The following is a 27863-nucleotide window of genomic DNA, read 5'->3' on the forward strand; positions in this document are numbered from 1 at the left end:
GATGTGTCTAGAGACCCGGGTTGAACGCGCGATCGAGTGGCATTTAGCCGCGAGGCCTTTTGGAGTCTGGCTTTTACTGCTCGCATGAATTATTCATGACTTTGGATTTATTGACCATTCAGAATATCCATCTTCCAGTTGATTTTGTTCTTGATTCGTTCATCAAAACATGTTAGAAAAGGTAAGAGACGTAAACTAGTTTTGCTTATGAGATGAACATATAAATGATTAGTACAAAAAATCACATCCAAATCTAATTTACATTGAGCTAACAATCGTAAGTGAGATAATTGGACTTTCCCTGTATATAAAATGAACCAGTCCAACTCGTTTTGTTCAACGTTATAGATATTCGTACTACATAAAAATTAATGTGAACGTGATGGATAATATATGCCGACGTCACGCTATGATACTTTCGCTGATTGGACGCTACCATTTCGGTAGAGAACTCCAGAGGGAAACAAGGGTTAACGTAAGAAATCTAAACCAGATTACTAAAGGCCACTCGCTCTGGCGTTCACTCGGGTTTTCGCGATTAGTCTCTTTTTAGTCGCCCGGCGTCTATCAGACATGAGGCCTTGTCTAAAGGCTAGTAGGTGTCGAGACACGATCTTTTATATACCGTAAACAGAGTCAAAGAATATATGTCCCCCTCACTTACCAATCGTGGCGTCATCGCATTAACATTTTTTTTCATCAAACTGTGTACAAGAAGAACAGGGAAATCGGAATTGTGCTCCAGTGGAACAGGACAATTAAGCGATCAAATCGCACTGGTTTTATGGTATCCTCGCTCGAGCTCGCAAAGTAATATTTAACACGTAAACCAATAGGGATCGCAGCAAAATTTATATATGCCCGTATTTTTGCGGGCATAGTTAAAAACACGAATTCACTTTTAACCAATCAGATGACAGCATTAGGTAAGATTCGTAAAGTAAGGTATAATCAATGTACTATGTACTATGACTGACAATTGTAAGGCCTAACCAAGCCAAGCTAATGTACTGCAATCAGACACCCTATTAAGATTAGGTCTCCATAGCGTAAACAAACTTGATTACCATGATTGGTAAGTCCCACATGTATTCTATGACGCGTTACGGTATATGAAAATTATAATGACTGCTTTAATATTCGAGGCAAAGTTGTTTTTATAGGCTCTCGGGGAGGTTATATCGTGCTATCACCTCTCGGCACGCCTCGGGGTGATAGCAGGATGTAACCTCCCCTTGAGCGTATACAAACAACTATCTCTCCCATAGCAGTCATTATTACTATACCAATTCATAGTTAGAGCATGGACACTACCCTTTCTTTGATCACACCATGACCACCGCCACCTGATAATAGGGACTTTTAGATATGCACGACGAGAACGTGAGCTGCCACATATGACATCCTTTTAGGTCACATTGCCTTAAAAGGAAGTCACACATAGCAGTCCACGTTCTCGTCGTGCAAATCTAAAAGTCCCTATGTGGACTGCTTTGTGTGACATCCTTTTAAGGCAATGTGACCTCCTTTAAAAAAAATTCATGTTATAAAACCTCATTTTATAAAACAAATACAACATCATCTATAAAACAAATAATACATATCATTTTGTTTGGCATTAGTAAAATTACTCACACTCGGTACCTTCGAAACAGTCCAAACACCCTCGGCTATCGTCTCAAAGGTACATCGTGTGGGTAATTCTTACTAATGCCCTCACTGCTGTGTATTATTTGTATATTAGTCAGTGTACATAGCCTTTATTGGGTTACGTCATAAGCTTTAGCGGGCTTATAGTTGTGTAGGGGTGTGTGTAATTAGCTTGAGCTATATGTATGAATCTGTTTTCAGTAATGTGAGTTTTTAAGTATTTTTAGTATAAGGGATAACATATGGGCAGGTTTTTTTTCGTAGGTTGTCATTGTATGAAGTGTAAACGATTTACAATCACATTGTCTTTCCGTAACTGATATAGTTTAATATACGCAATAAAACAAATTGTTGGGGATTTATTTCATATAGGCCTCGACGCCAATGTTTATTTTGTATTTATACTATTTCATGTTCGCCTTCTGTCTCTCTTTCTCTCTCTCTCTCTCTCTCTCTCGGGGAGAAAGGGAAAATTATAGTTAAGCACTGCACAATTAAGCTTTATTAATACTCGCACACGGGCGACAACCGTAAAACGGCATATCTTGGTTTTTTATTTGTACGTATTATGGAGATTTTGTTTTCGTTCTCGTTGAATGCTCATCATAATAGCTAAGTTCAAGTACGAGAAGTACAAAATCCAATATTTCCTATTCACATTGCATATTAAGATAAAAGCTTGAAAAGCTTGAGTTTATTTGTTTTAAGGCAGAGGGAGGGGACAAAAGAGGTAACATGTGAAAAACCTGTCTCTAGTAATCAGAGTCTTCTACAGATAGTGTAGTCTACTACCCATCGTGAGAACACGCTGCAACTGCCATACGCTGACCTCTACCACCATTGCTGTCATAAGGCAGTATTGTGGAGTATGAGGTGCCGCTAGTGTTTTCATGCCTGCGTTGTGTCTCGTACCTGACTGGAACCTATTTCGCGGTCACTGCTTACGGGTTAGATGTCGAAAATATTGAAATAGTTTGACTAGAATAAAACAAAAAAGAGTCATGAGAACATTCCAGAAGGCAGTGTCCTTTTCTTCCTTTAACATAATTATTATAAGCAACTATTTCTTCAGAAGCAGGGGAGTTACATTTTACACAAAGTGCACAATCTAAAGTCACGCCCTACAACTCCTAAAGTATCAGGCTTTTAATTTCACAATTAATATTTGGAAGAAAAGATTATGTAAGTTTGACAATGATAATAAAATATATGTTGCAAGATAAGGCGTAAATAAAAATGTTGTTATGCCCTTTGCGACCGACCTAAACATCTTGAAATCTACGGTCGGCATGTTTTTTTTAACCGTTTTTTAGAAAAAAAATGTTTAATGAATACAAAAATATGTTTAAAAGTATTCACAACTAAGAAATATCTGCCTAAAGAGGGGCAAAAAGTAAGCTAACGTAGGGGCGCTTAAATGCAAAATGAAGCAGTTACACGCGGCTTTTAGCAGACATATCACTTGGATTCATCATCATCACTCCGCACAATCCAGCATTAACAAACAATATAATCCTAATTATGGAGTCGCTGTAGCATTAGGTTTATAATCCTCGACAGGCCATACATTTTAAACTGTTTTATTGGATTTGGCATACATTATACTATTGTAACTATTATCATGCGATACTATGCCAATTTCTGCTTGATAATAATCGTGCTTAATAGATTCAGTTACCAAATTATATAACATTTTGAGGTCATTTGATTGAAAATAGGTGTATAGCCATTCCTCCTTATAAATGGATAGGCTTGTTTTAATATTTTTTCTTAATTTAGCATCAACTTTAAAAAAACAACAACAGAAAATGCAATAAATTTTCAATAATTTTGAAATTATGCATTTTACCCCGGTCCCCAACATAACAAAAATCCTCTGGACGGCCATGCATTATGGCTCAAGGCATGGGCACACAGAAGATTTTGTTATGTTGGGAACCGGGGTAAAATGCAATAAATTATTGACAATTTATTGCATTTTCTGTTTTTTTTAATTTATGGATTAAAACTGCCCCCTACCCTATCCCCCGCTGCGTACAGTCATGGTTTAGTGACAAAACAATGGCCTCGTAACGGTGAGGCCCCGGATCAAAACCGTGTCGATGTGCTATATTAGTGCCCTTTTGTAGGGCATTAATCCTCATTACTGTCATTCATGACTTAAGGGTATAGGTCCCCTAGTTGATAAGCATAGTAGCATACACATGCTTTAGCAGTCACGCAAAACACACATTGGCAAATTGTTATTCAATAAAACCTGAAAATGTATACTATTATCTAGATCTATTATTTTCAAACTATTTTTAAAATAATTCCATAAATTGGGATAACAAAAAAAAAATCCACCTTTATGAGCGACAGTGTATATCTGGAAAACGCAAAAATCAGTGATAAACCTAATATCCTTTTGTAACTCCAAGCTACATATTCAAAAAATATGACGCCAAACAGACTAATGATGGAAAATGAGAAACAGGTTGTTTATATACCCTGAATTAAACCATTGAAAACACTTTTTCCTAAATATTCACGCATTTTTTTCCATCTAGTCATGCAGTGGACATCATACAACTTTCAGTAAAAGCAACATGACGGAAGGTAATTGAGGGTAAGAGGAAAAATAAAAGAGGCAGGATAAGAATATTTCCCAAAAATGAGAATTTGGAAGAAGAAAAATTATTTATAGATAAAGTGGATGTAAAAGCCACATGAAGCAATAATACAACAACCTAAAAAAAAAAACACACAAGACGAAACTAAAGGCAGTCGAAAATGGACGAAACTTGAAGAGGGCAACATATTTTAATTTCTAACGGAGGCCATAACAGATGCTTAAGACATAGCTTGCCTTTGTTCTTTATGAGGTTGTTCAATTCCCTAGCTCCTTTATTATACTGTAAGTCCGCTCACAACTATTTACCAAAGGAATCCTAGCTTCTTGAAGTGACGCTTTCGACACTGATCTTGTGCATTTATCATACAGAGGCTTTACAAACCGTTCACAAAGGTAGGGGGCCAATGTTATTGACACATAAATATTGCCATCTAGAAGAGAGATCTTTTTTCATTTAAGGGCAGAAAAAGTAATATTTAATCACAAATATACGACGTAATCAAACAAAACCATACCCTCCATGTCAATAATATAAAATTATAGAGGCCTACTTTATTGGGTTTATATGAAGTATAAGCTTGTATAATATTACCTTTGCCCTTCGGTATCATACGTGGCTCATAAAATGCAACGCGTTTGACTGATCCTTAAAAGTCTGTCACATTTGCCGGAAAGATTGATTTTAGTATTCAAATTTTCTTCAGAAAGCTGGAATTTCGAGCTGCGGTATGTAATTCGTATTTTCTCTATAGCCTGAGTGTAGTCTGGTACACATGGTGAATACACAGTGCAACTGCCATATCAGGCAGCATTGTGAAGTATAAAACTATTTTGCAGTGTGTCTTACATTGTTCAGTCAAGCTAAGATTTTCAGAAATTAACTATTGCGCCTTACTACTAACGGACTAAATTACGAAAATATTATATATAGATTGAGAAGTGGTATCTTAGGCCATTACAAAAATATACATGTTTAGCGTCCCCGCCCGCTTCCCTTTTGGGGGCCGCCTCCTTTTTGTTTCTTCTTTTTTAAAATATTTAATTATTGTCGTAAATTTTTATTTTATTAAAGCAAAAAATAACATGAAAAAAACTGCTAAAATAGATCTATTTCTGATTAAGAAAAAAAAAATGCCTGCGGCCATCTTTAAAAATAGCCCGACTGTCAGGGAAACTGTACCGAGCGGCCATTTGAAGAAGTAAAAAAAAAAAGGGCCTCCTCCTTCCTATTTTTTAAACAGGAAGGACGCTAAACATATTTTTTTATTATCTGGCCTCAGTCATCCACGCAATTAGGTTCAACACAATAAACAAGATATCCCACAAGGCGTTACTCAGGCCTACTCAAAAGAGAATTATGCAGGCCCATCCAATAAAGACGAATGATGAAAAAGAGAGTATACAAGGAACCTTCTCTAAAATTCACTTTCCTAAGCTGTATACCAAAAGAAATAATGATGACATTGGGAGAATGTGGCATTGTAAATTGGCTAGAAGAGTCATGATAAAAGTCAAAGAAAAGCTTGATTTTTTGTCATCCAATTATTATTATTAGTAGCATTACCTCATCAGCCGAGGGTCTATAGTGCAAATTCTAAACTCCTAGAATTTAAAATTTTAATATCACGACAGTGGAAACATAAATTATCTAAGGATGATAATGATAACAAAAATATGTTGCAAGGCTGGAATTTCCTTATATAATGCGTATACCAAATGTACCCAACTTTGGTAGCTCCTAATTCAAAATTCATAAACAACATGACTTTGAAATCTATTTCATGATGAATATTAACTTTTCTGTCCAATGATACCCTATTCATAATATTTCTCTGACACCAAATAGAGATATCAATGAGTTATTGCTCTCTGAGTGCTGAGGTCAAATAGGAATATATGGTATAGCCAGGAATCTACACCAGTCCGCGAATAGGCCCCGATCGATACTAGTCAAACTATGTTCTTATCGCCATAAGCGGATCATAATGAGTAAGAAGTCACAACTCAAATATTCAGGATTTATGATTGTGGAAGATCTCACAAAAAGGAACTTTCAATTACTAATGGATACTCGCAGATCAAAACAAGTAGAGACTGCATGGACAATAGATGGAAAAGTGTTTGCAGCAGTCAAGACAACAGGAAGTAAACCAATGAAGAAGTTGATAAGCTCACTTGATCAACTGAACTCTCTGAATTTTGCACAGTCCAAGATTGAGTACCTTGGATATCAATTTACTGCATGCACCATGATGTGAAGATGTTTTTCCTGGTATTCCACATGCATCTTTCCTTGGAACTTTTTGAACTTTTTGAAACTTTTAATATACATACAAACTTTTAACAGTTATTGTGTGTTTTGTGTGTGACTGTATGTGATTGCCACTGCTCGTGTGTGATTTTGATATTGTTGTTATACTTTTCTTTTGTCTTTTTTCTTACATTGTGAAATGGTTAACTATTGCAAGCTATGTAAAGCTCACTTCAACTCATGTTTTCATATATCTACACATGCATCTTTCTGTACCCAGTGTAATGCTGAGATATTCCCATTTAACAACTGTATATCACACAATGAATTTCTCTGGAATCTATATAGTTACTTTGAACTGAATCAAAATATAGATATTGAAAGACTACAATGTCTATCAGTAAACCCTTTTGAAATGAACAATGATCTCGCCAATTCTGACAATATCTTAGTTGATACTTACTGTACATATGTACATATGGGAAAGAAGAAAAAGAAAGAAAAGGGATCAAGGGGTTTAAGTCAAAGTCAAGAATTAACGACAAATAGATTGAGAGTAGTTAAAATGAAGTCAAGATTGTAACGAAGAGAGTATTACACATTTTAAGTGTAAAATAGCATTTCCTTGAGTCACATTTTCTTTTCAACTGCCTAATAGTCAACGCAAAAAGTTAGTATTCTTTTCTGGCATTGGATAAAAACAGATGATGGCTTTTGATCCACTTTCATTGCTTCAAGCCCAAACTTGATACAAGCGGACTTTGACAATAATTTTTTGAAAAGCTTGCTGCTCATTCAACCGGGGCAGCACATTTAAGAATATGGTATCATTAGACAGGGTATTAGTTACCCTTTACCATGAAATAAAATTCAAGTTCACATCGGTCCAAAGTTGGGGACCCTTGTTTTTTCTAAATACACACTTACCAAGTTTATACAGTAGCTTTACATTGTGTAAATTGTTGCCATGAAGTCCAGGCCAGGCATTTGGCATCCTTGTGAGTTGGTGGTGCCATAGCAGCTGTTGATGTGCAGTATGTCACTGTGGTGTCTACGTGCATAGTGCGTGCGCGTCCAATGTCCGCGTGTGCGATGGCTAGCGGAGCACTAATAGTGTGCACGTAAGTACGGACTCTAATTTCCTCTTTGTTCAGTCAAAAATATTCTACTATCAATTAATACAAACGGGAAGGTGGAATACTGGAGATTATTTTGAGGTAAAGAAAGCGAGATTGAGCCATTTTCCTATTAACCTGAAATCATCGGTAAATATGGCATGGTATGTGCATGTTTGTGAATGTGCAAGTCGTATTTAATTTGAGTGTAATGGAAGTAGATACTATTTTGAGTATCAGTGAATGCATTACTTTGGTACGGCAACGCCTATAAATCCTGTACTATATAGGATTGCATGCAATTTATGCATATTTATTCGTCGGCGTTTTCATGAGCCGATAATTCGGTCATGTACAGTACGACTGTACGGATTCGTGGGTTCATAATAAGGAAATAATAAGGAAATAACCTATACAAGAGCTTTGGCAAATCTTATATAGAAAAAGGAACCATTATTCCCTCAATGGGAAGAAGAACTATTTAAAGAGTGGGATAGAAGAGGTTTCTTTTCAATTAAATCATCTGATGCAAGAAGAGTTGCAATATTATTTTAATAAAACGGATATTTGGTTATAAAAAGAGTAATACTGATAGTTTCTAGAATTTTCACTGATTGCAATGTATGGGCCAAATAGTGACTTCCCAGAATTTTGTAGTTGTATAAAAATTCTTGTTATACTAGAGTATGATGATCCTCAAAAAATTCCTTGTGGTGATTAGAACCTGGTACAGAGTATGGAGTGATATACTTTTAATTACCTTCGACTTAGTAACAAAAAGCAATGGAAAAGGTACGTGACATAAACAAATGAATTTAATGTGGCTGATCCATGGCGACAACCTCATCCTGATACAAAATCCTTTACCTGGCGAAAGCCTGCACCATTGAAGCAATGTAGGTTGGATTACTTTTTAATGTCATTAGATATATTTTCCTTATTTAGAAAATTTGAAATTGGTTTAGGCTATCGCACTGATCATTCAATGATCAGTTTAGGCATTGTGTTAGATAAATGCCATTTAAAGAGATTTAACTATTGGAAGTTTAATAACTCATTTTTGAAGTCTGAATTTGTTAATCTTATTACGGAGAAGGTAAATGATGAAGTTCCCTTATACATACCTTAATGTTGACTGTCTTAATGGTAAACAATTTCAACGTAAGATCTGAAATTTACAAATAATGACCAGCTGAGACTTTGTTGATGGAGTTGCAGGCGGTTACAATTATGTATGCAATTCGACACAAAGGGAAGGAAGGAATTCTAGAAAAGGACCTTGAGACTGAGATAGTTAATTTAGAGAGACTGTTGGAACGTAACACAAATACCAGATGAATTTTGGAAAAAGGTACAATATTGAGAGATGAATTGGAGCAATTCAGACACCAGAAGCTTGACATGACAGCCAATAGACTTTGGCTTCAAATAATGCAGTATGGGGAAAACCCCTCAAAATATTTTTTGAATCTAGAAAAACAAGGAAAAATGATCGACGACAATGATAAAGTGTTGCAACAACAAAAAGATATCCTGAAAGAGGTTGGATCATATTGCGTACGCTTGTATAAATATCATCTAAATTGTGATGCAGAAGATCTTTTTTCTCACGTAAGTGAAGAACATTTTCAAAGTCTTACAGAAAAAGAGTGTATTTAGTCCTGTAGAAGTTTTTCAGACCTGGAAAAGTTGATAAGTACAAGGTTTTTTTGTTGATTTGTGCTCTAGATGGGTATTGAAGTAAATTCAGCTTGGTTGCCAGCTTGGCAACCTTGGGCAACTTGTTTAATAGCCATATTAGCATATAATATTGTGTAAGGAGGTGTCGTGGTCTGGTGGATACGTCACCAGACTAGATCAAATATAGCGGTTCGAGTCATTGTGTCGATTGTGTTGATTTCCTGGAGACCAACATCATTGTGTAAGGAGGTGTCGTGGTCTGGTGGATACGTCACCAGACTAGATAGCGGTTCGAGTCCCAGCCGCGTCACCATTGCCCTTTGTCAAGACATTAATCTATTTGTCAATCTCAACCAGGTGTAGTTAATGGGTGCTCGGTAGGAATTAATTTGTTTGAAGTGCTTCTGAGTTCAAGGCAACTTGGTCTAAGCCAGGGCATCTTCGGCAACAGTAGGATGCATTGTACGAGATTGTAATATCATTACCATTATTATTATTATTATTATTATTTGTATGAGTATCATTATTAATATTATGAGTAGTTGTAGTAGTAGGATTAGTAGAAGTAGTAGTAGTAGTAGTAGTAGTAGTGATGGTGGTAGTAGTTGTAATTGTAGTAGTTGTGGTGGTAGTGGTAGTAGTAGTAGTAGTAGTAGTAGTAGTAGTAGTAGTAGTAGTAGTAGTAGTATTGGTAGTAGTAGTAGTAGTAGTGGTAGTAGTAGTAGTAGTAGTAGTAGTAGTAGTAGTAGTAGTAGTGGTAGTAGTAGTAGTAGTAGTAGTAGTAGTAGTAGTAGTGGTAGTAATAGTAGTAGTAGTAGTAGTAGTAGTAGTAGTAGTAGTAGTGATATAGTAGTAGTAGTAGTAGTAGTAGTAGTAGAAGTAGTGGCGGTAGTAGTAGTGGTGGTGGTAGTAGTAGTAGTAATAGTAGTAGTAGTATGAGTAGTAGTATAAAATAATGTCGTACTCGTAGAGCTCTCAAAACAATTTTTCGTCTACATTTAATTTCAAAGGTAGACAAAAGGATAAGCAGTTTGGAACCTGCCCTCCAGTTTTTCACAAACAACATAGGAAGTTTTACTGACTGCTTTATATACAACTAAGCCGACAGTTTCCTCCTACATTTGCGTAGAATTGGAGGACAATTGGAAAATAAGTACATGAATAACGCTTCCTTGTTAGTTATCACTCGAATGAGACTTCTAAAAGAATTCTTCCTGGTACAGTGTAGATACACTAGATAGATAATTAGATATAACGATAAATAAAACAATATATAGATAGATATAACGATAAATAAAATAATATATAGATAGTGAAATAATTGAATAGATGAATAAATAAATATATAAATGAATAAATAGATAGATAGATGAATAAATCAATGAATAAATGATATATAGATTAAGAGAGAAATAATTCCTTTTATACAGTTTTGGGGGCGATTTTCTAAATTTTGGGGGAGGAGTGACATTCCTGAACATTTCCCAAGGAAAGGCGACGCTCTGTTCCTCTTCAGTCGCGAACATTGTATTTACTAGGACCTAATGGAAATATTGACCTTAATATCAAGCTCTTGTAAACCACTCAATGGAATATATATATATATACACGCAATACGTACGGTTGACAGATCTTGTACTCTTGTATAGCATTTTACATGTTTAAAGTTAGAGTATAACGTTCAAGTGTAAAGGTGGGGATACTAGAGTGATATGTTTCTTGAAGAATTACAAGCATCTGTAATAATGTTGCTCATATACTTTCAACGATGAACAGTTTCAATGATGAACGAAAATACTCATGTATTCCAAAGACAAAGTCCCGTCTAAAGGCAACAGCAGATGGTCACATAGATTGGTATACATGATAATTATACCTAGCTATCATTTTGTGGTTGACCAAACCTCGAGAATGAAAGTGATGTAAAATCTGGAACAAAATCAAAACTAACATATGGTAACCGTGCATGACTGAATTAAATGCAAATATAAAAAAATCACATGCATATTATTATGAGTGTCTTACCTTATGCTATATCGTCATAGGTAAATATTTCAAGCGTTGTGTTTTGTTTTAACCGTTTTCCAGCACTACACGTAAGCCACCAATTCTACACCAGTGTACACATATTTTATCATTGGATCTACCCATTATTGAACAACTGCCATACATGTGTGTCTTGGAGTTAGACATTTTCCAACTGCGAATACATTTTGGTAAGGGATATAATTCCACACGTGGTATCAGGAATAGTCATGATAACGGTCTAATGTGTCCACATAATAATGTTGATCAAGTCTCATCGTGCCACATATTTGATATACCCCCCTTCCATATCCCATCCTCTGCTACACTCTATACATGATCAGTGACGTAGCGTTGCTTCAGCCAATGAATTAATACTTGCATCAAATATTGGCGGGGGGTTGGGGGTGGCATGGATCATAGGTAGAGAAAAGTTGGACAAACAATGCTAAAAGTTAGGGGTTGACAGTCTTCTCATCTCCTTTTCAAGTTACTTTCCCTTTTCCATTTATGTCCCTTTTATTTTCTCTCTTCCCCTATTTTTTTGTTGCCATTTGATTTGGGAGAAGGGCACATACCCCGTAACACCCGTAGTTACATGGACGCCAGTGGGAATATCACGGAGTTATCACGGCGAGCTTTGAATACTAGAATTAGATTCATTTTCTTGTGTATATATATGCTGTATTACCAGACGTTCCATGAGTATATGACGATACCATATTGTACAACTTCAAGCCCACTTCCAGATTATTTATGACATAATTTATCGACGGTGCATGGTGGAACACTGTTTGCTAAAATCTGACAAGTTCGCGAATGATTGTTTAGATATTTATCATGTTCATTTCGAATCTTTTTGTTGGAAACTTACAAAGATATTTAAGAATTTAAGGGGTATGGTTTGAAACCGGTAGATCCTGTTCGATACTAGAGCAATGTTTTGTTTAGTTAGACAATGGACATGAAGAACTAGTCCAATTGATTCAACTTAAAGAAAAGGTTGAGTTCTGAGAAAGGTGAAAAATAATTTGTGAGCTTTGCTTTTGTTTTGTGTTCATCTTAGTGTTGAAGAATTTCATAGCAAAAAAAAAATCCCCCTTTATACACCAACATGGCTGAAGAGAAATGGCTTTTAAAACGCCCACATTATTCAAAATGTGACAAGAAATAGCTGAAATGTTTGGACCGAACTTTTGTGCTACATGCTTGTGTCGTCCCATGTATACACATTTATGTGTGCATTTATTATCATCCTCATGATTCCGAAAGCATCCCAGTATAAACACCAATTATGTGTTACTCGATTAATCCTTTTTTCCCTGATAGTTTCTTTCATAATGCAATCGCACGAGCTGAAGGCCCCAATTTTATCTTTAAACTAATACATCATACTATGATTATTAATTAACGTAACATACATTGTAGGTGGAATTAGCACCATCATTACATTATTTATACAGAGGGAGTCTATTCGCCCGCGTTTCGACTGGCCAGTGGTCTTCGTATTGGAGGGTGGTATCATGATACAACTTGCAGCACTACTGCTGACTCAACCTTTCTCGAATTTGCGCTGAACCTAGCAAATATGATACAAAACTAGTTCTTGTTAGAATACCACTAAATTACAATGATCAGATATACAATCAAAAGTATTTGTCAACGTGCGTCATCACATGGTTCTATTATGAATATTCAGTCTTTTGTGACTAGCTTAACCGCGACCTCACTGAACCAGTACATTTATCACCGTGTCTTTATACATAGGTGAATACAGAGATGGCTTACAATAGGCCATTTTCGTAATGTAACCAAATTTAATGCATAAGTCTTTGTGAAGTGCTTCTATACATACTATTTTATTCACTTGATAGGAATAATAGTATTTCAATAGTCGAAATGCAACTGCATATATTAAGTGTTGCTTGGTAGGTCAAGCCATAATGTTTGTCCAACCTGGCAACAACTAATGTATGCAGTTCGGATTCTGTCTATTGAAATACTATTATTCTTTAAATCATCTAATTAGCATATGTGCAATATTTAATAATGTTGCTAATCTCAATCCAGGAAGCCTGAAAACATGGATAATACGACTTTTCAAGGGTTTTCTATGACAAGGAATTAATTTATGACACCAATTTTTATTTTTAAGTAATACGATTGTCTTAAATAGCATAATTAGCATAATATGTACAATATATGGACTTCATTGTCATTTTTTTTTTATCTATAAAACCTAAAAATGGTGCAATGCAACATTATAAATCACTTTGGAAAGATTAATCATTAATTCATGAGAAGATATTCCATGTAGATGTAGTATAAGTAGCCTAATTAGCATAATAATAATATAATTAGCATATTATGTGCAATATGTAATAATGTTGCTAATCTTAATCCAGGAAGCCTGAAAACATGGATAATATGACTTTTCCGAGAATTCTGCCACAAGCTTGAGCAACGTCGGGCTTGTACTCTCAATGGTTCTAGATTTGGTAAACACAGACAGATCATAGTTCGCACTGTTGTATTCAACATCCCTGGCCTACGTACGTACCTGTCTCACCACATCATCAATTCATTCCATCACTATCATCTGCTTTAACCATCTTCAGTGTGTTTCAGACAGTCTCTCTATTAAATCCGATGCCTGAAGCCCAACCTTATAGGCGTATGATGACCAGGCACGTAGCCACGGGGGAGCACGGGGGGGGGGGGGGGGGGGCACGTGCCCTCCCACGAAAAAAAATCCAGGATCGGCTAAACTTTTTTAGACCCCTCCCCAGGACGTCGATCGATTACATGTATGTGCCCCCCCAAAAAAAAAAAAAAAAAAAAACAAAAAAAAAACATCAAACTCTGGCTACGTGCCTGATGATGACCCGTATATAGATAATATAGATGTATTATAGATAAACAATGACAATGAAGTCCATATATTGTAGGCATGCTTATTAGCCCATTATGCTCATTGTGCTATTTAAGACAATTGCATTACTTGGAATCAAAAACTGGTGTCATAAATGAATTCCTCATCATAGAAAACCCTCGAAAAGTCATATTATCCACGTTTTCAGGTTTCCTGGATTAAGATTAGCAACATTATTACATATTGCACATATATACCAATTAGATTATTATGCTAATTAGGCTAATTACACTACATATACATGGAATTTTATCTCATGAATTAATGATTAATCTTTCAAAAGTGATTTATAATGTTGCATTGCACTATTTTTAGGTTTTATAGATAAACAATGAAAATAAAGTCCATATATTGTACATATTATGCTAATTATGCTATTTAAGATAATTGTATTACTTAAAAATAAAAATTGGTGTCATAAATGAATTCCTTGTCATAGAAAACCCTTGAAAAGTCGTATTATCCATGTTTTCAGGCTTCCTGGATTGTGATAAGCAACATTATTACATATTGCAAATATGCTAATTAGATGATTCTGCTAATATGGCTATTAAAAAAAGTTGCCCAAGGTTGCCAAGCTGGCAACCAAGCTGAATTTACTTCAATACCCATCTAGAACACAAATCAACAAAAAAAAACCCTTGTACTTATCTACTTTTCCAGGTCATGTACATTGTATATGGTTCCGTCTACTGGACTAATTTCCTTAGAGGGAAAAATTCTTATATCCGTTAAAGAATATGAAAAATAATAGAGCTCCAAGCCGGGATTGATTTACTGTGGAATTTTCCAAAATTGTCTTTGAGGAATTAGGCATTTATATGAAGCGTAGTATGAAGTATGCCTACACTTCTGGAAAAGTATCTATCTCGCAAAATATCGATTTAATGACATTACTTCCTAACGGTGATTATGTGAGACACTTTATCAACTATTGGAGACCAATTTCTTTGTTAAATGTTGTTTATAAAATACCATCAAGCTGTATTGCTAATAGACTAAGAAAAGGTACTACCTCGCATTATAAATGCTAATCAAACAGGTTCTTTGTCTAGACGATTTATTGGTGAAAATATTAGAATTTGATATGACATAATTGCTTATACTGAAAAAGAAAATGTTCCTAGAATGATTTTGTTAATTGATTTTGAAAAAGCATTCAATACTGTTTCTCACCACTTTTTGTATAAAACACTTTCTTTTTATAGTATGGTAGTTCGTTTATAAAGTGGATAAAGATATTGCATATTCATGCATACTCGTGTTATGGTTAATGGGCAAATAACGTTGAGATTTCGTGTAGGAATGGGATGTAGACAAGGAGATCCAATTTCGCCATACTTGGGTTGTTAATTCGAAATTCACACTCATTGAAAGGAATTTCTGTCGGTTCAAAATAATTTAAGATCCTTCAGTATGCTGATGACACACTAGTCTTATTCAGACGGAGGCAAGTTACCCTAGGGTAAAGGTCGTGTTAAGAGCTAGTCGGGGTAAATATGGCGAAGTAGGTGTAAAGGTAGGAGTAGACAAAGGAGTAATTCGCTAACACGACTAGAGAGTAGCGCAAGTTTACCGTTTGGATGCTCTCAACTTACACTCGGAAGCAGGGGTGTACGCAGGGGGGGTGTTTTGGGGGTTCAAACCCCCCCTTTGATATTTTAATGTATGTAAACCCCCCTAAAAAAAAACTAAAACACCCCCCTTTGGCTTTTTTTTTTTTTTTTTTAAATTAAAAAAAAAAAAAAAAAAAAAAAAAAAATTATACCCACGGCTAACCTAAATAAGGTGACCTTACCCCCCCCCATACGTAAAAAAATGTCAAATTTTGAAATTTTGAGACCAAAAAAAAGAAAAAAGTGTCCGCTTACCCCCCCCCCCCCCCCCCACTGAGCGACTTTTCTGCCGGCTGAGTCGTTGCGATTTTTTTTTGGCCTCCAAAAAAAAAAAAAAGTGTCCGCTTACCCCCCCCCCCCCCCCCCCCCCCCCCCCCCCCCCCACTGAGCGACTTTTCGGCCGGCGCGATTTTCAAATTTTCGGGAGCAAAATATTTTAAAACCCCCCCCTTGAAAAAATCCTGCGTACGCCCCTGCTCGGAAGTATCTGTGACCTTTCACGAGCCGTCTATATACAGAGTTTGGTCAACTTGCTTTCACTGGGTCACGGCGCGACGTTCATTCTTTTGTTTTGTGCTTGCTCAACAAAGCAGTAGTCGTCGTGTTGTGTCCAACTCGAACTGGGTAGGCCGGGTTCTGTGTATAGATGGCCCTGCTCTCACTTACGCCCGGGAGTATCTGTTTCTGCGCAGAAGCACTGGAGCGACTTCCAAAGTGGGAGGGCACCAACAAAAAATGGCAATTTCTGGAAAAAGGGCACCTTCAAAGGGAAATTTCAGAGTGAAAATATACAATTTTTAGACATTGGTATATACCCCTATATTGTGATTACATTATCGGGGACGATTTTAATATTTGTTTCTCTTTATACATCATATAAGATATTGCAAAAGCATCCTACTTTGCAGTTGGGTGTTATGGGCTGAAAATTTATTTGCGAGTGAGGAAAAAAAATTAAGATTTGTGAGGTCGCAATGCGAAAAATTACAACTTATAATAAAAGATAAAAAACCCCATCATGATGGGGTTATAAGCACATTTTCATTACGGAAAACCAAAAAGACCTTTGATAAGTTACATAATTATAACATATTGTAACGGACCAGCCCGTTGCAGGTAGTAAAACGTAGAGGGCGTAGTAAGCTTTTGGGGCGTAAGAGTTCAGAGCGCGATTACGGACGCACCATGCGTAAAGCAGCTCTCGAAGACTATAAATAGCGGTGTTGTAAGATAATTTCGTTACTTCGACGCTCTCGTCTTGGTCAGATAGCGAACTATCCGCTCCGCTCCAACTGAGCTAAAATAAGGAAAATGATTGGAAACGAGAAATAGAGTTCCTACAAAAGGCAATCCCTGCCTTTACTACTTGTTGAGATTAATCTAGGTAATCGGTGTCGGTGTTAACTATGATAACGTGTTGGAGATGTTGACTTATGTTTGTATTATTAAAGTATACAGTTAAACAATCCATCGTTTCATAACGTGTGATTAGTTGAGTCTCCATAGACTGACGTAATATAACCCTCTCATAGAGAATACACATTAACTTATCCAAAACACCTCTCATCTCCACACCCATATACTTTGGGAAAACGGAGCCACGTCCGGGCCTCTAAACTAGAAGCCAAATAGAAACCGCTCGCATTAGTAAGGATGGCAAACTCTTCGTCAGATGACGGTGATAGAGGCAAGGGACAGACCAGCCCTCCAGCATTCAGTACCCGTTCTAAGATGGAGGGCCGTTACAATATATAACTATGAGCGAGCGTAGCGCGCGAGCTTTGGGGGAAATCGCTCTTAGTCGCTTGAAATTAGGGGCACGTTTAATAATGAGAGGAAAAGGGGACACTTATCGAAAAGGTAAGGACACTTATTAGAAAAAAAAATGAGCACGTGTCAAGTACAAATGCTAATTATCAGAGGTGAAAATGGGGCACTTCTTACACCCCCCCCAAAAAAAAGAGGCATGCACCAGGGATGAGAAGGAAATGGGCATTTGTCGACGGAAAAGAGGCACCCATCAGATTTTGATAGGGGCATTTATAAGAAGTGAACAGGGGCACTTATGTAAAAGGAATAGGAATATTACATATCATTTTTAAAAGGGTAATTATCAGATGTGAAAATGGGCACTTATTGCATCTGAAAAGGGGCACTGACCATTCATGAAAAGAGACACCGATGCGAATGAAAAAGGGGCACTAAAAGATAAAGGGAAATGTGCATTTGTTGAACGAAAAGGGACACCGATCATAATAATAGCGGCATTTATTGGAGGTGAAAATGTTTTTTTTATGAAAAGGGGGAAGTGGCTCTTATTAAAAAGAAAAAGAGGTGCATGTCAAAATAAAAGGTGAATTTATAAGATATGAAAAGAGCACTATCAGGAGGGGAAGGCGCACTTGTCAAAGTAAAACGAGTATCTCTCAGAATTGAATAGGGTCATTAACAAGAGATGAAAAGGGGCATTTATGAGAAGGAAAAGGGGCTTTTTTTTAAAATCGGGGCTCTTGTACAGAAAAGGGGCACTTATTAAAAAGGAAAGGGGACATATGTGAAAATATAAGGTGCTCTTAGTTAAAAAGGGGTAGCTATTAAAAGGGGAAGGGGCACTTTTTACAAAGGAAAAGGGGAACCTGTCAAAGCAAAAGGGGAACCTCTCACATTTGAATAGGGCAATTATCAGAGGTGAAAGGGGCGCTTATCAAAAGTGAAAAGGGGCGCTTCCATCCCTGAAAAGGGGAACTTACTATAGATTAAAAAAGGCACCTACGAGAATGGAAATTGGACACTTATTGCAAAGGAAAATGGGAACGTGTCAATGGAAAAGTCGTACGTGTCAAAATAAAAGGGGCACTTTTCCTATGTTAAAAGGGGCACTTCTGACAAAGTTAAAGGGGCACTTTTAGGGTATTTGAAAAAATGGGAGGGCACTGTGCCCCCTGCCCCCCCCGGAGCTCCGCCTCTGTCAGAGGCAGATGAGCGACTTCCAAAGTTGGGGGGGGGGGCACCAAGAAAAAAGGGCACTTTCTGAAAAAGGGTACCTACTACAAAGGGACATCTCAAAGCGAAAATAATCAATCTTTTAGACATTGGTTTATACCCTACATTTTTTATTACATTATCAGGGATGATTTCAATATTTGTTTCACTTTATACACACTACAAGATATTGATTGAGCGTCATGCTTTGCATTTAGGTGTGATGGTCTGAAAATTATTATCGAGCAAGCCAAGCGATGAAGGAAAATTTTTAATATTTGTGAGATCGCAGTGCGAAAAATTACATCTTACAAAGAGGAAAAACCCAATCCTGATGAGGGTTATAAGCACATTCTCATAGCGGAAGACTGAAAAGACCTTTAATAAGTAACATAAGTATATCATCTATAGATGCGCGCGAGCGAGCTTTGGGAGAATTTGCTCTTAGTTGCTCGAAATTTGGAGCGCGTTTAATGATGAGAGGAAAGGGGGCATGCATCAGAAAAGAAAAGGAGCATGTGTCAAAGTACAAATAGTAATTATCAGAGGTGAAAATGGGGCACTTCTTACACCCTCAAAAAGAGGCACTCATTAGGGATGACAAAAGTCAGTCATGAGAATAGGAATTTGGCATTTGTCGACGGAAAAAGGCCCCCATCAGATTTTGATAGGGGCATTTATAGGAGATGAAAAGGGGCATTTATGAAAAGTGGACAGGTCCCTTATTACAAAGGAAAAGGGACACGTATCATTGTTAAAAGTGAAATTATCAGAGGTGAAAACAGGCACTTATCGCACCTGAAAAGGGACACTTTTCTGAAGTGAAAAGAAGTGTTTTCTCGTATCTGAAAAGGGTCAATTGAGTTGTTAAGTTGAGTTTATTGATTTCACATTTCACATGCAGAAATAATATAGATAACAAAAACATACATAAAATACATATTGTTTCATACTTAACAAAAAATGATTATATTATTAAATTGACAAGGTAATCATCACATTTGTTTGATAACTAATATCAATTAAAGGAAACCCAGACAAAAGTACAAACTGTGAAATGTGCAGGAACCTATAGAAAAACAGAGCTTGTAAAGAAAAGGTTCCTGGGAGACTTGAAAAATAACAGGGACAGAAAATGTTTACTGTAGCGAGAGGTAAACAATTAAAATTAAGACGGCAGTAATTTGACAAATAATTGTTTGCGAGTTCAATACAATACAATACAGAAAAAAGAAAGAAAAAGAAATACATTAAAACGAAGAAGAGTAACGAGCCAATAAATAGCAGAGTAAGCACTTATCTCTACTACACATACCAGAGAAGGGTCACTTATGAGAAGGGGGAGGGGGTCTTTTATTTGATGGGGCACTAATCATATTTTAAAGGGGCATGTATCGGTGGTTAAGGGGGCACTTATCTGAAGCGTTGGTTGCTAAATATATGTTCGATGATTTGATAACTATAAAATATAATGTTTTATTTAGTCAATCACTCCTTGGTCTCTCCTACTAGGCATGCCCGTCCTTGAATTCATTCTCCTCTCCTATTCCTGTTCAAGGTCTACATTCGACCTAACACAAGATGAAGATCAGCAATTGCCTACATACCAACTACCTATTCCTGGTAACTGTACCTACAGTCATATTCATCATCTCATTTTCAGCCTGTCTGGTCTTTGAAGGAAACGACAAAGAAAGTATTCCTGTCCCACACTTTCGCTCTTCATTGACTGGCGAGCCAATACTTCGACCACAGGTATTATTTGGATTCGGAGAATGTTTGATTTATATATATATATATATATATATAACCCTACATGGTACATTTAGTAGACATCATAATATAGTTATTGACAAGATGAGCTCTGATTGCCTGTATGCAAATGAGTTTATACCGGGGTCCGGAGCTCAAAGTGGGAAAAAATACGCTGCCTGGCGAGCAGTAGATGGCAGGTTCAAATCCCGCTGGTTCCAAGATGTTTCTGACTTGTTTTTCAATTACAGATCGATCAATCGATCTTTTTTAGTGGGTGTAAGCCAAAAATATGTTTAAATAATTAATTAAATAGTTGTCTAAATCATTTTTTATTACATCTGAAATTGAAAAAAAGAGACGAAAGTTCTGTCATGTTATTTTTTTACCAATAAAATGTAGGCAGATAAAATTTTGAATGAGAACACAGTTTAAGATTAAAAAATAGACCCGAGTTTGGCAAAAATTGATTTGGGCAATAGTTTGCCTGGCATGCTGAATATGACGTCTTAAACCGCTTCAAAATACTCCTGCTGCAAAATACCTTTTTTAAAGGTGAATGGCAAGTGATGGTGACAAAAGACCAGCTATAAGTAAAGGCTCGGATCCGATTTAGAGTTGTGCTTTATTGTGATGATTGCATCATTCCTCCAAACTCTTATTAAACAAATAAATATTTATTGAAGTCTTCAGTGCATGGTCTACAGAACCAGGGTCTGATATTGAAGGCTATCCTTGATATCAACATAATAGTCCAGTAACAACTCACTATTAACATGACGGACAAAGAAAGAGGAAAAATATACAGTTCCTCATTCTACCCTCAACAATGGCTGTGTTAGACAAAGGAACATTCCTTCACTGCTATTATGTAAAATGTGTAGAAAAGGTGTCACATGGATATTCACCTGTTCTACACATTTTTACATAATAGCAGTGAAGGGATATTCCTTTGTCTACCACAGCAATTGTTGAGGGTAGAATGAGGAACTGTATATTTTGACCTCTTTCTTTGTCCGTCATGTGCATAGTGACTGTTTTAAACACCAGCTGCACTATACTTCCATTCATGATCAACACAATCAAAGACATTGAAATGAAAGCAATGTTTGAATATGTTGCTATGGAACCATTGTAAACCGAAATTAGCCGTTGCTCATTCAAGCGTGACATATTATCAATACTTTTAGTGCCATCCAATTAAATCGACCCAACTCGTAATTTTATTTAAGAAAGTCATGCAGATACCAGGAAATTAAAATTGTTGAGATAGGCCTATGTTCAAAGTGTATCCTCGTTTTGATAAGCGCTGCAGAGGTATATGCAAAATATGTTTTAAAGATACTATATGTCCCTTTTGCAGCCAACGTCAAATTCTTTCAGAACTTTGCAGGAATTATGAATATGTCATGTATGTCTTATCTATGAAATGTAAACGTTAGCAGTGATGTAATATTCAAATTATGCAAGGAAACCTGTTTACTTGCTAGACTTCACTGTCAGACACTATTGAGTAACTGACTGGCCCTTTTTCAACTTTGGTAATAACATACATAACATGAGTTGTAAAGGGTACATGAACATTTGTCTATTAAAATCAGCAACCCACTTCTTGTAATTGCCAAAATTAAACTGATTGAATCTTTGACCAGCATAAAACGTACGACCATTCGGTACAATGGTCTGAACAATCAGACTATTACTTACTAGCTCTATAGCTCCTAAATCGATTCGACAACTAATAATCGTTATTTTCCCTCTCAAAGACATTTTCAAGCCTCCTTTTTTTTTAAAAGGGAAGTTATAAATTAGTATTGTCTTTCAAATGCCTCTGGAGATTAACCTTTTCATTTTTTTGGGCCTGCAAATGGGACATAGTACCTTTAAGTCACATATCAGGTGCGGATGTAATGAAGTGTGTTCTTTGAAAAATTGAATTTTCATGCACAGAATGTTTTAGTGCAGAATCAATACGTGTAGGGGATCCTAAAAAAGAACGTAGCAGAATTTAACAATGACATTTGATGTGAAAAAAATGCATGCACTGCATATAGAGCATCGGCCGACAAATACATTGCCTTACATTTTTAGGTCTAATCCTTTCAGCTATTTCACGTCGTTTTCAAATAATTACGTTGTCGTTTGAAGAGCAGTCCTTATCATGGCTATCTTCTACCATGCTAATCTCTCAAACTAAAAAGCTCACTAACGATTTGATTAGTCATTCCCAGAACTTTCAGAATTCAATCTCTTGAAATTGTGATTTAACATTTTAGTTTATTTATTTAGGTCTGTTTATTTATTACCTCTTGAAATGAAATCTAGAATAAAGCCCTTCCTTTCCGTCTTTACTTTTCATTAGGATGAAGCTGACGCGGTAACCACATCGTTGAATTTCTCCAAATACCACGTAATTAATCACAAAGACACCTACTATATCAACGACAAGATTCAAGTATTGATCGAGGCTTACGATTCTAAAGGGCGCCCTCAGCGTACCGGTGGTGCCTACTTCCGAGCGAAGCTGGTATCCAAAGACATCAAGGCCTCCTCACGATCAGATGGGGAAATCATTGATTTCGGGAATGGGCAATATCAGGCCGAGTTTGTCCTCCGATGGCCTGGGCGTGTTGACGTGATGGTGATGCTGGTCGACAGTAACGATGCTGTTTATATTCTTGAGCGAATGCGTCGCGAGTTCCCGAACAGAGGAACGTACGTTGGCCATTTCTTGAATGGCACCATCCTCGAAGACACAGAGTGCAATGTAGACCATGTTGCTATACCTGTAAGTAGAAGAAAACCTGCAAAAATGTATAAATAACACACTTCTCTAAATGCATTAGACGAAGTTCAATCACGCGGTTTAACTTTCTGAATCGCTACAATTCCTCGACGTGAAAGAGAGAAGACTTAATAAAGTTAAATGGTTAAGTTATCTAGTGTGGTTATTTATATTGTGATTAACGAAGTAAGACACATTGACAAAGAGACATATTGGTATTCAGTATTTAGAGAAAATGAAAAATGACGAAATTGTAAAAACTATGTGGTGTTGAAAAAGTAAGTGACTTTAGTCTAGATTAAAGAAGCTAGAGTTCTCGTAATATATTGAGCACTGAGTCTTAAAACTCCTTATCCGGAAAAATTTAATTACCTCATTCCTAAATGAAACTCGATCATGTTTTGGTCATTCCCCTTCTCCCTTTATCATGTAGGAGAAGGAATGCGACTACACCGACGAAGAGACAAACATCCATTGGTATTGTGTGCGCCCAACCAATCCAAACTTAAACTGCAAGCACTGGTGGAAGCATAATTCGAACAACACATATATCTTTCAGCAGCAACCCAAATATATAAGACCTGGGGAAGATGCGCATTTCATTACGTAAGTAAGAATTATACTAAAGGCAATACAAAGTTTTGGGAAATTTTTAAAATTGGCTGGATGGTGATTATTTACAATTTTGATATATTAGATGCCATGCGGATATTTTATAAGCACTAGAAAATTTAGCTCCTAAAACACTTCTGCTTTCGAGAAAAATTAAATATCAAAATTTACCGGTGCTCCAGGCAAATTTTGATGAATTTTCAAATAGCGCCTACGGCCATACAATGGTAGCTGCGACCATGAAAATCTCAGAATATGTGGTTGTGATAAGAGGGGGGTAAGAGGACATATTTTTTTGTTTTTTTGTTCCAAAATTTGAAAATTTGGCCGATCGATATTTAAACTTAAATGACCCCATACCAAAACTTTGTATTACCTATTATTGAACACATAATAAATAATAAAAATGATAAAGATGATTTGAAAGATCTGAGGGATGATCCATTATATTTTCCTATAACATATATATGTATTCCTTGCCCTCAAATTCTATTTTATTTCCCCCCTTTCTCTTATCCACAGCCTGTACACAAACAAAATGAGAGGCTATTTTTCCCATTCAATACCATCGTTGCAAATTCATATTAAAATTATCTATACAAAATGCGATGAGTATCAACAGCTGACTAATGCCAGAGACAACAAAAAAACAAAAAAAAAATTCTTATGAAAAGGAAATCTGATTCTCATGTTTTATACCATTAGCTATTGAGGATAGCAGTATACAGACTCTTGATATCTTTTAGTCTTTGGTAGTCATTAGTTGATGGCTTCTTTTCTTTATAAGTGTATTTGTTGTTGTTCTTCGTCTACCTTTTATTAGTTATTTTTACAATCTTTAGTGTTCCTGGAAATTTAATAATGATATGAAATAAAATAGAAACTGATTGGTATTCATGAAACTAAATTTGAGTCCAGATTACATGATCTACACTGTCGCTCATAAAGGTGGAATATTTTAGTTTTACCCCAACGTATGGAATTATTAAAAAATTGTTTAAAAATAATAGATCTAGATAATAGTATACATTCTCAGATTGTATTGAATAATAATTTGCTAATGTGTGTTTTGCGGGACTGCTAATGCATGTGTATGCTACTATGCTTATAAACTAGGGGACTTACTCCCTCAAGTAATAAATGACAGTAATGAGGATTAATGCCCCACAAAAGGGCACTCATATAGCACATCGACACGGTTTTAATCCTGGGGCCTCACAGTTACGAGGCCATTGTTTTGTCACTGAACCATGACTGTACGCAGCGGGGGCTAGGGTAGGGGGCAGTTTCCATAAATTAAAAAAAGAACAGAAAATGCAATAAATTTTCAATAATTTATTGCATTTTACCCCGGTCCCTGACATAAACAAATCCTCTGGACGGCCATGTATTATGGCTCAAGGCATGGGTACACAGAAGATTTTTTTTATTTTGGGAACCGGGGTAAAATGCAATAAATTATTGAAAATTTATTGCATTTTCTGTTTTTTTTTTAATTTATGGAAACTGCCCCCTACCCTAGCCCCCGTTGCGTACAGTCATGGTTCAGTGACAAAACAATGGCCTCGTAACTGAGAGGCCCCATGATCAAAACCGTGTCGATGTGCTATATGAGTGCCCTTTTGTGGGGCATTAATCCTCATTACTATCATTTATGACTTAAGGGCATAGGTCCCCTAGTTGATAAGCATAGTAGCATACATATGCTTTGGAAGTCACGCAAAGCACACATTGGCAAATTATTGTTCAATAAAATCTGAGAATGTATACTATTATCTAGATCTATTATTTTTAAATTATTTTAAAAATAATTCCATAAATTGGGATAACAACAAAATATTCCACCTTTATGAGCGACAGTGTATGTTTATTTTGCGCTAACAGTCTCTTCATGATCTCATTTTTGTCCTTCTATGCAGCAACAAGAAATATTTGGCTTGCAACAATTGCAGTATAAATGTCCTCGACAAAGGGAGGTCGAAAGGTTTGTTCAATTGTATACAAATTTTCCCTTCCAATATAACATTCACCATTTTCACACAGTAGTATACTGTTCCATATTTATGAACAAGTCACAGTTTGAACTGAACCTAGATTATAATCCCTAAGCCGGCTTATGAATAGCTCACGGTAATAATCCGTGTACTCTCATGACCTCAAATGAGGACTATATGGCGTCAATGTAGATGTAAACGAATACATCGCCACTTCATCAGACAGTGATCTTTGTCATTCACATGTACCGAAGTTGTGCTCATCTACCTTCCAAGGCCAACCGTCTAAAGTGGCCACCTTCGCTATTGGCTCCTTGTCTAGAACTTGTACCGCCTGTGAGGTTATGAAATTACATGGTTTACTACTGTGAGCTATTCGTAAGCTGGCTTTAAAATAGGAATTGTAATCTAGGTACAGTTAAAACGGTGACTTTACATAAAGCGGTGCAATATTCTACCGTTTGTGAATTGGTGAATCGGGTGCAGAATTCACACTTCAAGATTTGTACATAAAGGAGACAAATAACTCATTTACTCTTGATGTAAATAAACCATGAGTTTAAGATTTGTTACCCTCATCGACGCATCTAAATCAAATTGTAACAGAGGTCTGCTTGTAAGCGTGTACATACAAACTTGGAAATCAATAAACATGCACTAAAACGATGGTTAGATACATAAGGCTTGAAGTATAATACATAGACACGAAACTAATCCTTAGGCAACATTACAGAAAGTTATGTGCTCATGTCGTTCCAGACCAAAGATAGATTTCTTTGTTTGGAATACAAAAGTATAAATTCCCTTATTTTCAAAAAATCTATTATATCAATCTTGTGTATCAACAGGACAAAATGATAAATATGGACGTCTCCCCTGGCAGAAACAATGGAAGACGTTACCTAAGTGCCTTCCAGGGAGTTTCAACAAGTTTGAGAACATCACGTCTGGTTATCTTTACAAAGACAAGTGGTTTTCTACGCGATGTCGGAACCTTGAGTTCAGTGTCAAAAGTGCAGCTCAGTGCCTCAAGAACAAGACGATCCTCATACTCGGTGATTCAACGGGAAGGCAGCTGTATACTTATTTACTAGCACTTCTCAAACTTCGAAAGATCCCATCCATCGACTGTATGGAGCACGCAAAAGGTGACTCGATAAACTTTACCATCTATGATAAGTTCCACGGCCTGCCATCTATTGGTCATGGTGGCGGACCGAGCAGGTGCTTGAGGCAAAGTGTAGTGAATGTCCTTGACCACATGACCTTCACACCAGACGTTTTCATTCTCTCGATCACTGCTCATTTTTCACTACACAGCCCGGACTATTTGAGACAGAGGCTTCAGATCATACGCCCAGCCGTGGAAAGACTACATAAGCGTAACCCCAAGACGCTTTTCATCATCAAAAGTGCAAATACGCGAGAATTCCAGAATTTGTCACATTTACTGTCAAATAACGAATGGTATATCTACACGTTGGATAGGATAGTGAGAGAAATGTTCTCTGATTATCCCCATGTTGTATTGATAGATGCATGGGATATGACCGTGGCTCAATTCAACCCGGATGGCGTCCATCCAAAACGTTCAACATTAGTCAACATTGTAGACCTTACCTTATCATATATATGCCCAGCGTAGGACTCGGGAATGGGGAGAATCTTACTCAGTCGCTGTTTACTTTACAGTTAGAAGAAAATTTCATAATTATCACACAGGCAAATTAGCAATAAGTAGGCATTTCAGGATCTACACTGCATGTTAAAGATACTATGTCCCTTTAGTGCAGCCAACATCAAATTCTGTAGAGTTTTGCAGGAATTATGAATATGTCATGTGTGTCTTATCTGC

General features: G+C 36.6%; 1 protein-coding gene across 1 annotated transcript; it reads left to right on the top strand.

Moving 5' to 3' along the window:
- The first annotated feature begins 169 nt into the window (after positions 1 to 169).
- LOC105438337 (NXPE family member 3-like) lies at positions 170 to 27653 on the top strand. Its single transcript, XM_030986004.1, has 5 exons — positions 170 to 181; positions 22980 to 23405; positions 23836 to 24008; positions 25934 to 25998; positions 26857 to 27653. The coding sequence occupies exons 1-5, from the start codon at positions 170 to 172 to the stop codon at positions 27651 to 27653; spliced, it is 1473 nt and encodes a 490-aa protein (XP_030841864.1).
- The last annotated feature ends 210 nt before the right edge of the window (positions 27654 to 27863 follow it).

Source organism: Strongylocentrotus purpuratus, unplaced genomic scaffold, assembly GCF_000002235.5.
Source record: "Strongylocentrotus purpuratus isolate Spur 01 unplaced genomic scaffold, Spur_5.0 spur5_scaffold_15, whole genome shotgun sequence".
NCBI lineage: Eukaryota > Metazoa > Echinodermata > Echinoidea > Camarodonta > Strongylocentrotidae > Strongylocentrotus > Strongylocentrotus purpuratus.

Excerpts from the sequence above, each read along its gene's own strand:
- LOC105438337 (XM_030986004.1), top strand. Across the intron at positions 23,406-23,835 it reads TAGACCATGTTGCTATACCT|GAGAAGGAATGCGACTACAC; the intron begins GTAAGTAGAAGA and ends TTTATCATGTAG. Across the intron at positions 24,009-25,933 it reads GAAGATGCGCATTTCATTAC|CAACAAGAAATATTTGGCTT; the intron begins GTAAGTAAGAAT and ends CCTTCTATGCAG.